The sequence below is a fragment of the Piliocolobus tephrosceles genome, chromosome 11, assembly GCF_002776525.5.
Source record: "Piliocolobus tephrosceles isolate RC106 chromosome 11, ASM277652v3, whole genome shotgun sequence".
NCBI lineage: Eukaryota > Metazoa > Chordata > Mammalia > Primates > Cercopithecidae > Piliocolobus > Piliocolobus tephrosceles.
Window position 1 is genome coordinate 46,932,586 of NC_045444.1, and position 14,111 is coordinate 46,946,696.

Below are 14,111 nucleotides of genomic sequence, written 5' to 3' on the forward strand. Positions count from 1 at the left end.
CTATACTATACTATACTATACTATACTATACTATACTATACTATACTATACTATACTATATGGTGGAACTCAAAGTTTATAAAACTTTCTAAAAAGCAATTTGCCAGTAAATAGCAGCAAAAGCTTTTGAAAACATCTATGCCTTTTGAACGAAAAACTCAAGTCCTAAGACTATATCATGAGAAAACATTTGTTCAGGTACTCAAAAATATATATGCAAGGATGTGTATTCCAGTATAATTTCTAATCATGGAAAGCTAGAAACAAATATTCAGTAGTTACAGTGATCTATATGAATAGCTATGTAGCCAAGAAAAGTGATAATAGGTATTAACTTGTAAGAATATGTTGATGATATATAGCAAAATGAACAAAGCAGGATACGTAAATAAGTTTCATTTATGCAGGAAACGGTGATTCTTGTGTGAATTTATATGTTTAGGAAAAGAAGTATTAACTGGAATAATTCACAGGTGATAAAAATTTGGGTAGCATTTACTTTTTACTCTTTTTGGCTGTCTGTATTTTCTAATTTTCCTATGATAAGCATGGAGTCATAATACAAATAATTATCTTAAATAAGAAATGCATACCTGAAAATCCGACTTATATAAAAGTTGAATTGTTGCTGACAGGGGCAAAGAGCATATTTCTAGTTTTCTAAATTCTGTATATTTTACATACTGCTGACTTTTGGAGAGCAGGGGTTTTGTATGTTTAGTGGGAAGGAAAAAATGTAAATGAACAACTTGTCAAAGTAACTGTTACCTAAAGAATTTTCTAAAACTCCTACCTTAAAATCTATTCTCTTTATGGTTTTGAGTTTGTATTATTTTTGCTTTTTCAGGTGGTACCAAAAATAAGGGTTTTCTGCTAATATCCAAGAGGTTTTTGTCTTGCAGATGGCAGTTATGGCTGTGTTCCTCTGCTTGAAGACAGTGAAACAAGGAAGAATAATTTGACTGTTGATCAGCCACATAATAAAGTGATTTCAGGAATAGCAAAGGAAAAACTACCAAAGGTAGACATTGCTTCTGCAGAAAGCAACATTCAAATGCTGATGCGTAACATAGCTTCCTCATTTTATTTTTCTGAAGTGATCTACCATGGGAATTCCAAACAGAAGTTCCATATATATAAATATGTGACTTAAATATTTCTGAATAGAAGAACTATTTTCAAGTAAAATAAAGGCTAAGGTTTTGTATTTCCTACTAACCTTTTTTCTACATCACAAGCATTTCAACAAAGAAAAGATTTAACAAAGAAATAGGACTGGGCACAGTGATTCACTCCTGTAGTTCAAACACTTTGGGAGGTGAAGGAGGGAGGTTCACTTGAGCTCAACAGTTTGAGACCAGCCTGGGCCACATAGGGGGAACCCTATCTCTGTAAAAAATTTAAAAATTAGCCACTCAGGATGGCACATGCCTGTAGTACCAGCTGCTGTAGGCCGAGGTGGGAGGATTGCTTGGGCCTGAGAGATCAAGGCTGCTATAGTGACCCATGATCATGACACTGCATTCCAGCTTGGGCAACAGAGTGAGACCCTGTCTCTAAATAATTAATTAAAAGCCACATCCACATACATATGTACATATATGTAGGTGGGTGTGTGTGTATATAAATAAATAAAAGATTAAAATCAGATAAATAATAAGACAGATTAGAAAATAGCTTTCTAGCTTTTTCTTCAATTGTCTGTGCTTAGTTTAAAAAAAACAAATCCACCCAACTAGCTTAAGCAAAACTTTATTGAAGTAATACAGAAAGAAATAATACATATCCGCAAGGAGACATACACAAGGACGTTCATGCCATGGGTTAGAAACAACTTAAATATCCACCCATAACAGAATAGCTGATCTTTAGAAACTCTTTAGAAAAATCAAAATATACTAAATATATATTAATTTGCCTAAATTTCAGTAGCAATGTTGAGTAAAGATGGAAATTACAAAATGATAGAATGGGAATACTTTATATAGTTTGTTGTTGTTGGTTTTATTTTGTTTTGTTTTTGTTTTTGTTTTTTTGAAGATGAAGTCTTGCTCTGTCACCCAGGCTGGAGTGCAGTGGCATGATCTCTGCTCACTGCAACCTCCGCCTCCCAGGTTCAAGCAATTCTACAGGCACATGCTGCCACGCCTGGCTAATTAGGATACTTTATGTAGTTTTTAAAACATAACATTAATGTTTGTGGAAATGCAAATATGTAATAAAAGTATAAAAACCTGGACAGGAAGGGCACACATCTTCTTTAGAAAAACGATCACTTCCAGAACTGGGGAGAAAAGAGACTGTGATATCTGAGAAAGGAATAATGAGGGCTTCAGCAGTTATATCTGCAACTTTTTTTTTTTTTTTAATAGAAGAGAGCTAAGCAGGTATGCAAAATGTTAACACTTGTTAACTTGGTAGTATATATGTATATTATATTGTTCTCCATGTTTTCATAAGTCATTGAAATTTTGTAAGTTTGAAAAGGGTATCTTTAATGAGATGAGTTGGCTTTTAGTGGGATGATACATATTTTGAATAAAATAAGAACTCTTAGCAAATCAGGTTTCTTAACATCAACAACAACAATTAAGAGTGCTGTATTTATTTCTTTCCTTCTAAATAAAGTAGGAGATTTTCACTTTGTCAGGGTTATTCAGTTACTGATTGCATAACTAAGACTATCTTATTATTTAACATCAAATATGAGAAATCCAATTTCGAGAGCTTTTTTCTATAAATAAAAGTTTTATAGTAAGAAGTTATTTTGGTACCCGTTATTACATATATTTTTATTTGAAACCATTCTTTGAGTCATTCAGTTTTCTTCACCCCCATTCGATTTTTCATGTATCTAAAAATGCTGATAAACACTGAAACCATGGCATTGAAATATACTAGGTTTATTTTGCAAAAGAGGAAATTGAGAAACAATGATTCTGACTTTTTGGAATACAATTTTGTTACTAGGGCTATTGTAGTACATTATAAAATTGTAGAATTACTATACTGACATAAATTTAGTGCTTAAATAAATAATATTTCTAATCTTCCTGTTTCAGTGTCTTCCAAATGCCATTACTTTACCACAAATTTAATAATAATTTATAGCATTCCTTTGAAAGTAATAGGACATCTCCAGTTTAAACTATGTAGAAGGTAGTTTTGAAAATAAAACTTTGGTTAGAACAAAAGGGATGATGTGAAAAGCTCTAAGATATATTAATAGTTTTTTTTTTTAGTTTGGATAATTTGTTATTTATGAAAGTTTTAGAGTTTATTTTCAGTCAATAAGTATCAAAAGCAGACCTTCAACAGAAATCTCTTTAAAAATTATATTTGTTTAAATTCTGTAGGCTAATTATTTTATCTGTGAAATATATATATCTGGATACCTGGGATGAAATTAAGTTTAAGTAACAGAAATCATTTCAGAGATAGTCTGTGTGCAAAGAATTAATAATATTACATCAATTGTAACTATATTTTTGGGCAGATGGTAAGAGGAAAGACTCCAAGTAAGGAATAAATCTAACTTCAGTGAGTTCTCTTAATTATCTTTACAAATAGGGGAAAGATTTATGTTATAGCCACATTTTTATACTTTGAATAGCTCATCAACTCAATTTTCTTTGTAACCATTTAATAAAAATTAAAATTAACTGTCTTGTATTTCAGCTTCCTCTTCTTTTATATCTCTCTAGCCAAAGTGCTAATGAGCACTAAACGTATAAGGGATTAAAGAAAAGAGAAAATATATTCTAAAAGAATGGATATATTAGATTTATTGAATATTTGAGAGTTGTCTGTATGCTTAGTGTAAAAAATTAGGCCTATGTTAGAAAAAATACTGGCCCATCAAGCAATGAAAATTAAAATATGTTCCACTGGCCTATGTGTTGGTCTATACTTGGTGAGTTATAATTCACCTTTAGCTAATACGGGTGAAACTTTTCCTAAAGAACTCTGAATATGTAGCTATATTCAAGCTTCTTCCACAATGGAAAAAATCCGTGTTGGTTGGTTGCAGTTTTATAAGAGTATGCACCCACATGGATGAGAACTAGAAGGCATTATAGAGAAATGGTTAAGGTGATGGTATGATTCTTTTTTATTCTGTTTTTAGTATACTTTAATATTATTGGTCTTCTGCAAAACTAATCTGTTTCTAGAAATCACATTCCCAGTCAGTTGGCCTAGCTTCTATAATGAATTAGTAAGTTAATAGAAACGCTTTGAACCAGTAACAGAAGGAAGCTACTACGAGCCACCCACAGTCCTTTCCTCCTTCTGTTTGGTGGGTGGTTTGAGAATTTGTTTTCTTTAGACTATTTGTTTTGTTTAGGACTTTGTTTTGTCAGGATGTTTGAGAAGGGAAAGGTGGACATGTTAGCAAATAGCCATTCTGGCTGCCTTGGAAAAAGAGACATGAAGTAGAGGAAAGAGGGATATTTGAAGGGGAAAGAGGCCCTTTTAGAAAATTTTACTTAAGAGACATGAAATTTATAGTTCAATCTCTATTCATGTTATTCCTACACAAAAAACATGCAAATATCCTTTGACTTCTAAAGGGACAGAAAGAGGTAAAGACAAAGCCTCTATCATTAGATGACCCTTAGTGCTCTGCTTGAGACAGTGGGGAAGGAAATACTCAGTTTAATGGAAAACCTTAGTTTTGTCTTTTGTACACACAGTAATTTGCACAGTCTTTTGTATTATCTCTCATATTATTCCAGACTTACCCCAAAACTTAGGGCTTAAAACAACAAATATATCTGAGTTTCTGTGGGTCAGAAATTCTGGAGTGACTTACCTGGGTGACCCTGACTCAGGGTCTCTTAAGTTGAAGTCAGGATGTGGACGAGGACTGCAGTCATCCGAAGGCTTAATTGGTTGGAGGATCCACTTCCAAGATGGGTCACTCACATGACTGTTGGCCAGAGACCTTTCCACATGAGCCTGTCTACCCAAACTGACAGTAACTTCACTCGAAGTAAGGGATCTGAGAGAGAGAAATGTGCCCTCTGTGACTTAGTCTCAAAGTCACATTCCTTCACTTCCACTTAATTTTGTTCATTAGAAGCAAGTCACTAAGTAGTGGGGCAAGAAATTAAGTTGCACCCCTTGAAGGGATGAGTATCAAAGTTTCATATATATATTTTAAAAGCAACACAGGTATTGTAGATTGTTTGTGGTGTACAGAAGAGGATGTGAAAGATCAAGAGACAAGGAGACTGATACTTAATATAATTTACCTTACAACAAATATTGATGAAAGGTAAGGGAATTTCATATTCACTTAATAGTGAATTTAACTTCCTGAATCATGTGATTATTAATCTTAAAGGGAAAAAATATCATAGCCTATCATCTTAAGAACAATTTCAAAAATTCTAATATGAATATATTTCCCAGAGGATAATAATAGCAATGCTTAGAGAACTAAGAAATTGTTGCATATTACTGATTCTTTTTTATAATGTTAAAAACTGAAAATGCAGATAGGAAATCAGATAACAAAAATGCACATAATTATTCTTGACAAAGGCTATTCATCTCTTGTTTACAGAACACCATTGTCAGACATAGTAACTTATGTCCATGTTAGCAGTTACTATTTAAATAACAAGTTTTGTATTTGTGTAACATATAAAGGTATTCTATAAAAATACAAAACTATAAATTATCAATTTAATTCACTTTTTTAAAAACTAGGATTGTAATGTACTGTGTCACTTTTAAAATCTCAGAAATGAGATTTTTGTAATTTGCTTCTGCAAGATAGTTTGGTTGCCAAACTAAATACTATCTTGAGTGTCTAGGTTTTGACAGAAATTGTTTGCCCTCATCTTTCTATGCCACTTTTTGTTCCTGTGGAGAATTATACAAAATTCTTGGTGGTTTGATGCAAGAAAATATGTAGAAAGCAATAATATAGAAGACAAAAAATTTGGTGATACTGGTAAATTACTTTTCATCATTTATCCAATAATTCTGAATTCATGATGTATACTTAACACTGCCAACCACTGGAGAGCAAAGAGATGTTTTCCCTGTCTTCCGGCTTAAAGTCTTGATTTACTAATTAACATTATTGAATGTTGAAAAGTTATTTCAGATTCTAGGATCCAAAATATGAAGTAAACATGGTATGAGTTCACTAATTAAATAGAGTTTATGTGTTCTCATGTCTATATATTTCTAATTTATTCTTTATACATGTCTTTATTTTTCATCTGAGTTAAAAACTCAAGTATATGACGAGTGCAGTTGTTACTGAAAGATGTCAGTTAAACAGTTTGCAGATTTCAAATATAGCTATCATTGTGATTAGATCAGCAGATTTAGTAGCTTTGAGGAACAAGAAAGATGTTTTAGGTTTAGAATAGTATAAACAGTGATATAGCTGTGGAGCTGGCAATTGCAAGCAGTAAGATGTGCTGTACTGGACAATTGCAAGTAAATATAGAAGCTCTGACATGTTTCAAGAAAGCTGTTGTCTAAAAAGTCATTTGTCAGTCACTTACACAAGAAGTAGTTATTGAACTCCTATTTGCCAAGCCTTGCTGGTTATTAACAGAAATACAAAAAACAAAACACAAAACAGCAATAGTATTGTAAGTTATAGATAACATCTATCCCCTTTAAGGAGCTATAGTCTGGTTGAGGAAATGATGATTTGGAGACCTACAGCAATTAGCAAGCATTATAAAATAATGTAAAGTCCTAATTATATAACAAAATGAAACCCAGTCTCTACTAAAACTACAAAAATTAGCCGGGCGTGGTGGCAGGCACCTGTAATTCCAGCCACTTGGGAGGCCAAAGCAGGAGAATTGCTTGAACCCGGGAGGTGGAGGTTACAGTGAGCTGAGATTGTGCACTCCAGCGTAGGTGACAAGCGAAACTCTGTCTGAAAAAAAGAAATTCTAACTGTAATTTTATGGCACTGATAAAACATATAGGGCCTTAATTTAATTTAAAAATTAAAATTCTCAGCTTAAGGGCTTGATCAAGGGCCCACAATTTAGGTTCCAGTACAGAAAAGAAGACAAGTTCTTACTTGGCCTTTATCTTGGTTATGTGTGCATAGATAAGTAAAGTTAAATTTTCTACAAGATTTTGATGGAAAAAGGATAATTTTTAGACAAGAGCCAGAACTATTCTAGGTCACTTGGGAGAACATTATGTAAACTGAAAGCAAAAGCTAAAACTGAAGGTTTTGAATGAGCCATTTCATTTACCATAACCATTTTTAGGTGACATAATCGTGGCTACAGAGGAGAAAGTGCTTGCTACCTTTTTCTTAGTTTATTCTATAGACAGTCCTTCAGTGAGTGGCATTTACGCATGGTCTGCTCCTTCAATTATGTATAGCAGTTTTGGCAGGCAGTACATGAACTTGAACTCTGTTCTGCTTTCTGATCTTCTGTAGCTAATAAAATCCTAATCTCACAGGTCTAGGTCTTAGATGGCATCCCCATCCTTATACTGTTTATATCTTATATACACTGGACTTGAAGGGCAGTGCCCACTTAGGGATCATCTGAGTTTTGGGCCCCTATAGCTTCTCTCAACACTCCAGACACTTTCTGTTGCAACTCTCTTAAACCACATTTGTTTGTTAAGTTGCTATATATTGTCCAAGTAAGTAAAAGCTTTAAAATGGTTTATAGGTAAATGATAAGCATGTTTTTCATCATTTGAACAAAAGCTAAAAATTAGGCCGTTAGCATATTTAACTACTAAGTGATTTCTGTGGAAAAGTCACATCTCATTTACATCATCTAAACACATAGCACCTCTTCTAAGAGAGGAACTTGAAATAAATTTAACTGCATTTGTTTGTTACTCAACTTTTTAAAAATTTGCCCCTGAATTCCTTTAATGTTTAATCTCTTCTTTCCATCTTTTATCATACAGAAATGGTGATTATGCACACTGTACAATGGCACAGGCCAATGTAGGCTGGGGCTTAGAGAATTGGAGAAAAACGTGTTTGTGTGTAGTACCTCAGGTAATCCTTACCTTGCAATCCAGAGCAAATGTACTGCTTCTCCTGGTTTTCTTTCTAGAAACTGCATTATATATACCCTATTTTTATATCTAATGCTTCTATATTGCTCCTCTTTAGAGACCAGCCTCTTTTATAGACTTCCTGGTAGAATATCAATTAGAAAGGAAAACAACTATCCTCAACCAATTTATTCATTAAAGTTCAGTTTTCTCCGAAGTGTCATACTACACAAACTGTTTTTTTTTTTGAGACAGGGTCTCACTCTGTCACCCAGACCGGAGTGCAGTGGTGCCATCTTGGCTCACTGCAACCTCCGCCTCCTAGGCTCAAGCGAATCTCCTGCCTCAGCCTCCCGAATAGCTGGGATTACAAGCATGCACCACCACACCTGGCTAATTTTTGTATTTTTAGTAGAGACGGGGTTTCACTATGTTGACCAGGCTAGTCCCGAACTCCTGATCTCAAATGATCCACCCGCCTCGGACTCCTATAGTGATGGGATTACAGATGTGTGCCACTGTGGCTGGCCAATACACAAACTCTTAAGAAAAAAATATTGATATCCAAAACGTTTTAATAATTACATTGAAATTTTCTATTGCAGAAACTTTGTTTCCAAATCTAAATTATTAATTCTTCCTAACTCGTTCCTGCTCTGGGTTTGTGTTTTTGAATTCAGTACATCATCTTACAGTTTTTGCTTTTGTTAAAATACTGGAAATAATTTTGAGGAAGAAAAGAAAATAAGAAGTGATATGTCAACCTTCTAAATTCTCTTTCCTAACTTAGAAGCAAATTTGAATGTCTCTAGTATGGCTTTTCTCTCCTTATTTCCCCTTCTCATCCTTTTTTTCACACTTCCCTTTATTTAAAACTCATCTTCAAAGCACACACAATAGAGTCGACAGAGTCTATCCAGCCCTAATTTCTCTTGGCCAAGACATGAAAGGCTGTTCTCTCAACTTCGATAGGTAAGGAATAGCCCCCTGTCCACCTCCATCATAGTCTGTGTTGCTATAAAGGAATACCTGAGGCTGGGTGATTTATGAAGAAAAAAGGTTTATTTGGCTCATGATTCTGATATTTGTAAAAGTTCAAGATTGGACATCTGCATCTGGCAGGGGCCACAGGCTGCTTCCACTCATGGCAGAAGGCAAAGAGGGGCCAGCATTGCAGAGATCCCATGGTGAGAAAGGAAGCAAGAGAGAGAGGGGAGGTGACAGATTCTTTTTAACAACCAGTTTTCTCAGGAGCTAAAAGAGTAAGAACTCACCTGCTATCCTTACCCCCACAGCCCCCAGGATTTCTCTATTCATGAGGGATCTGCCCCCATGACCCAGACCCCTCTCATTAGGCCACCTCCAACATTGGGAATCAAATTTCAAAATCAGATTTGGAGGCAACAAATATCCAAACTATAGCACCCACAAACCATCTAGTTTATCTTATTATAACCCGTCATCCTGAAAGTTGTCAAAATCTGACTGGGCGCAGTGGCTTACTCCTGTAATCCCAACACTTTGGAAGGCCAAGGTGGGTGGATCACTTGAGGTCAGGAGTTTGAGACCAGCCTGGCCAATGTAATGAAACCCTGTCTCTACTAAGAATAGAAAAATTAGCCAGGCATGATGGTGGGTGCCTGCAATCCCAGCTACTCTGGAGGCTGAGGCAGTTGAATCGCTTGAACCCAGGAGGTGGAGGTTGCATGAGCCAAGATCACAGCCTGGGCAAGAGAGAGACTCTGTCTCAAAAAAAAAAAAAAAAAATTCTCTAAATCTGTTTTGAAGGTATTTTTTTTTTTCAGTGTTATGAAATGCTTCTACATTCAATCTGCTGTGATTTTTTTTTTTTTGGTTGAATTATATGATGAAAATTTAGCCTCAAAATAGATATTGTAGTTGAAAAGGGGAAGAGTATTTTAATAGCCTTTTTAGCAATTGTGGATAGTCTTTGATACTGCACTAAAATTTGGTAGTGTCTTAAAATGTTACCTGCAATATGGAATCTGAAACCGTATCAGTGAACTTTACATTAAAAGCTGTTGGTCTATCTTGTACTTTGAATATGTCTTTTACTAATGTGTGATTGTTACATCATGAATCATTTGGAAAATATTGGTTCACTAAGTTGTGTAGATCTTGCAAATGTTGACCTATTATATAATATTTTTAAATCACATTTAACATCATCACTGATCACATCAGAAAAATATTTTAAGTATTGGGCATCTGTCAAGCTTACTATGACAGGTACAGGTTTTCCAAAATTTTAATTTTCACTTGGAAGCTCAAATTTTATCATTGGCAACAAATCTTGTCAGTTGCTTTCCTTAACATGACAGGCTAACTTCATTTGGTTTTGAGAAAATGTCTGAATAACCATAGCTTGTGTGTCAGTCATTCTTTCAAGCAAAAATGGCATTCCATTAGAAAAGTAACTGGTTTACTTGGAACTCAAATAGTTGCACAAGTACTTTTCCCCAAGACAATAATTGTACTTCAGTATGCAGCAGAAGTCCTTTTGTGTATACTTCCCATTTTGTCACACAAAATATTAAAAATATGTTGAGATCAAGTTTCAGTAAAATTAATCATTTTACTGCCTTATTAAGGACATTCTTAGTTGAAACTGCCTTTTTTTTTTTTTTGCTGTTTTTTTCCTGAGTGTGTGACATTGAAGAATACAATGACAACAGTTTGATATGGCCTTAGTCATACTTGGGCACCAGCAGTTTTACTCACCATTGTTTTTGCATAATCAGCCTAAATGCCAACACAGTAAAAAATGCAAATATTAATAATATCTTAATTGTGACAATAGTTGATTTCAATTATGTCATTATGTCAGGGTCTGGGATTTCATTTTATTCTACTTACAAGCTAATAAGTTAGCCAGTTACTGTTTCATGGGTACTGGAGAAAAACAGAAAAGTGAATCAGAGAAAAAGGACTTTATTATTTACAGTAAAACAAGTAGCCAAGAACATCTTATTTTCATTAGTCCCACCTAGGAGGTAACACAGATAGACACAGATGATGCTTATACATGCAATGGTTACATTGAAGGAGAGGCATATTGAGCTTGGGGAACCCACCATTTTATAGCAGGCGGTAAGCATGCCTGCTCTTTGTCCAAGAGGGAGATATTACCTAGTCTTTCAAATTTGCTCTCTGCAAACACAAGCCTGAGAAAAGCCCCAGGTAAAGAACAGTGAGATTCTTGTATTCCTGACATGAACAGCAAAAATGTGCCCGAATGCTCAGGGGCCATGGCATATTACATCTCCCAACATTGTATCCCTTGAAAGGTACTTGGGACCCTTAAGGATTCTGGACCATATTTTGGGAATCACTGGTTTAACCATATTATAATATCCTGTTAGAAAAAAAATCATATTGCCTTTTTCTCAGTAAGTTACTTTTCATCCTACTGAAAAAAATGTCATGTTCTAAGAATACTCCAGCATCTCCTCAGGAATGTTTACTTGTACATGGAGGTCCTAGTGCTTCCTCATCAGTTCTTTTCACATACATTGGATAATCAATTGTTTTACATCTTCATACTTTAAATCATGATGCTTGTGAATTAATCTATATTAAATCTAGAGCAGACTCTGAATTTTGACTCTAAGTTGTTAAAAGATAATTTGATAGTAGATATCTGCATTTTCTAGTACGTTCCATAAAACCCTAGGACTATGAAGTGCTGCATACTAGGTACTCTGGCAATTTTTAAAGGCACAAGACTGTATCTAGGATATGAAATCAATACTAAGAAAACCACTTAGCTTTGTTTAAGTACAGGATCTTCAGCTAACTCTCTTCCCGGTATTGTATTTTAACATCCTCTCACTGGATTCGTAGTTCCCTCCAAGATACTGCTAGATTTTGAGGGTAGAGGAGGGAAAGAGTCACCTAATTTTTCATTTGTACCTATACACTCCGAGCTTCTCTGTTGCTTGGTTAAGCAGTGTCTTGCTATGTTATGAAAGCTGATTTATTCCCTGAAAGATTTTTTTTCTTTGCCAGTTAGTCATCTTTCTATATACTTATGCTCTAAGCTATATATTTTAGAATCCTAATAAAACTGTTGTATAGCAGTTTCCACACATTCTGCATTGTCATTAACCTGTGGTTTTTGTCTCCCTCCCTGATAAGTCCCTTTTGGAAACGAATAATTTTAAGATGAGCATCTTTTGTTGTCTCTTTCCTATTATGTTTGTCAATAGTAGTGTGGTTTTTGCATTTAAGCTTAGTTTCCTCTAAGTAATTCCATATTTGATGGATTTACTCATTGTTATTTCTACTCCTAATTTCTCTTGACTATTTAACATTAAAGACAGCATGTTTCCCTCTACATTTTATCTTAATAATACTATAGGGAGCCACTGACTTGTCTGTATTCTCTAGAAGTTACATCTGGACCATATGTCTGCTAAATGGCCAAATGGCCACAGTGAATCTCCTTGCTTTCCTTCTTGTTTCTGCTCATTGAACATTCTTTCTTGCCTTCTCTTTTTTACCTATTCTGCAGCCTGAGACTCCTCACTTCTGTCCTCAGCTCTTGCTTCTCATCTTATCCTGAGCCGTGAGCATAAAGTGATAACTTTTTGATAAAGCTGAATCTAAAATTCTTCTTCCTACTCTTTTTCTTTTTGATAAATGTTAATTCCTCTTTGACGTGAAGAAGATACTAGGTCTTGGTAGTTTGTTTAGTTTTTGCTAAATTCTTTCTTGGCCAAAAAAAAAAAAAAAAAAAAAAAAGGTGGTGAGTCCCCCAGTTTTGAATTTTACTACGCAGGAAAGACCTAACCTCAGTTTCTTTAGAGTTTCTCCTGCCCTAAGATTTTTTTGATGCTAACAGAAAAGAAGAAAAGTTCTTATTTGCCTTTTTCTTGGTTATGTGTACATAGATACGTAAAGTTAAATTTTCTACAATATTTTGATGGAAAAAGGATAATCTCTACAAGAGCCAAAAGTATTCTAGGTCACTTGGGAGAACATTATGTAAACTGAAAGCTAAAACAGTTTTGAATGAGCCATTTCATTTACCATAACCATTTTTAGGTGACATAATCATGACTTCAGAGGAGAAAGTGCTTCCTATCTTTTTCTTACTTTATAGACAGAGCGCTGCTGTAAACATTTTGTATACAGGTTTCTGTGTGAACATAAAGTTTGATGTGCCCAGGAGTGCATTCATTGGGTCCTATAGTACTTACATGTTTGGAGTTTTTGTTTGTTTTAAGAAATGGACAAAATGTTTTCTAGAGTGGTGAAGGGTATTGGTAGTTTTGTTTTTACAGGCAGTGAACTTGATTAGCTCAGGGTAACTGTCACTCCTATGGAGAGAGGCAGCTCCAATCTCAGTTCAATACTTAGAGCTTTAGCTACAAAGCTTTTAGTCTCGCCCAACTTTGGGACTGCCAGAGACTTGAGCTGAATTGAAATTCAGAATTTAAGGTTCTCAAATTCTCTAGGGCTCCTTTCCCTCACTCTCCGGTGACCATGGTTATGATCTCATTCTCCTTCTTGGTTCTTCCAGCCAGAATGTTAGTGGGCTTTTTTGTTGGAATTTCAGCTACTACTGTGCCTCTGCTGTAGTGTGGCCATCATCAGGACAAAACCATAGAAAACTGGGAATGCACTCTAAGCCAATTACTTACTACACATTTTTGACTCTCCTCCAATATATGCAAAGTTCGGTCTTCAGTGTTTTCAAGTAGTTGGGGTGTGTGTGTGTGTGTGTGTGTGTTGCTCAAAGTTTATAACTGTTATTTGCAGAAGAATGGTTTGTTAGGTGCTCACTCCTACACTATGGAATCTTAGCTCCTAAAGTCTAGTTTTTTGTTTTTTTTCTGGCTGAGTATGGTCAGGATATGGTCCAAAATCACCCAACATATAAAGAACCCAGAAAATGTGACCCAGTTATAAGAGAACAGACACCAACCCTAAGATGATTCAGACACTGAAATTACCAGACAAGGACTTTATCAGCTACTATAACTATACCCAGTCTTTTATTAAAAGATAGCTGGGGAGGCAGGAAGGGAGTTAAGCTTTCCAGAGAGGATAGAATTACCGGTAGGGTACTC

The 14,111-nt window shown here is 35.0% G+C and overlaps 1 protein-coding gene across 5 annotated transcripts in view; it reads left to right on the forward strand.

Annotated features, from left to right (window-relative positions):
- The window catches only part of TANK (TRAF family member associated NFKB activator), a 106,853-nt gene that overhangs the window by 74,187 nt on the left and 18,555 nt on the right, over positions 1-14,111 (forward strand). For all 5 annotated transcript variants that reach the window (XM_023217362.3, XM_023217360.3, XM_026454096.1 and 2 more), the window contains one exon: positions 903-1,021. In XM_023217362.3, coding sequence (XP_023073130.1) covers positions 903-1,021 — 119 coding nt within the window. The remainder of the gene's footprint in view (positions 1-902; positions 1,022-14,111) is intronic.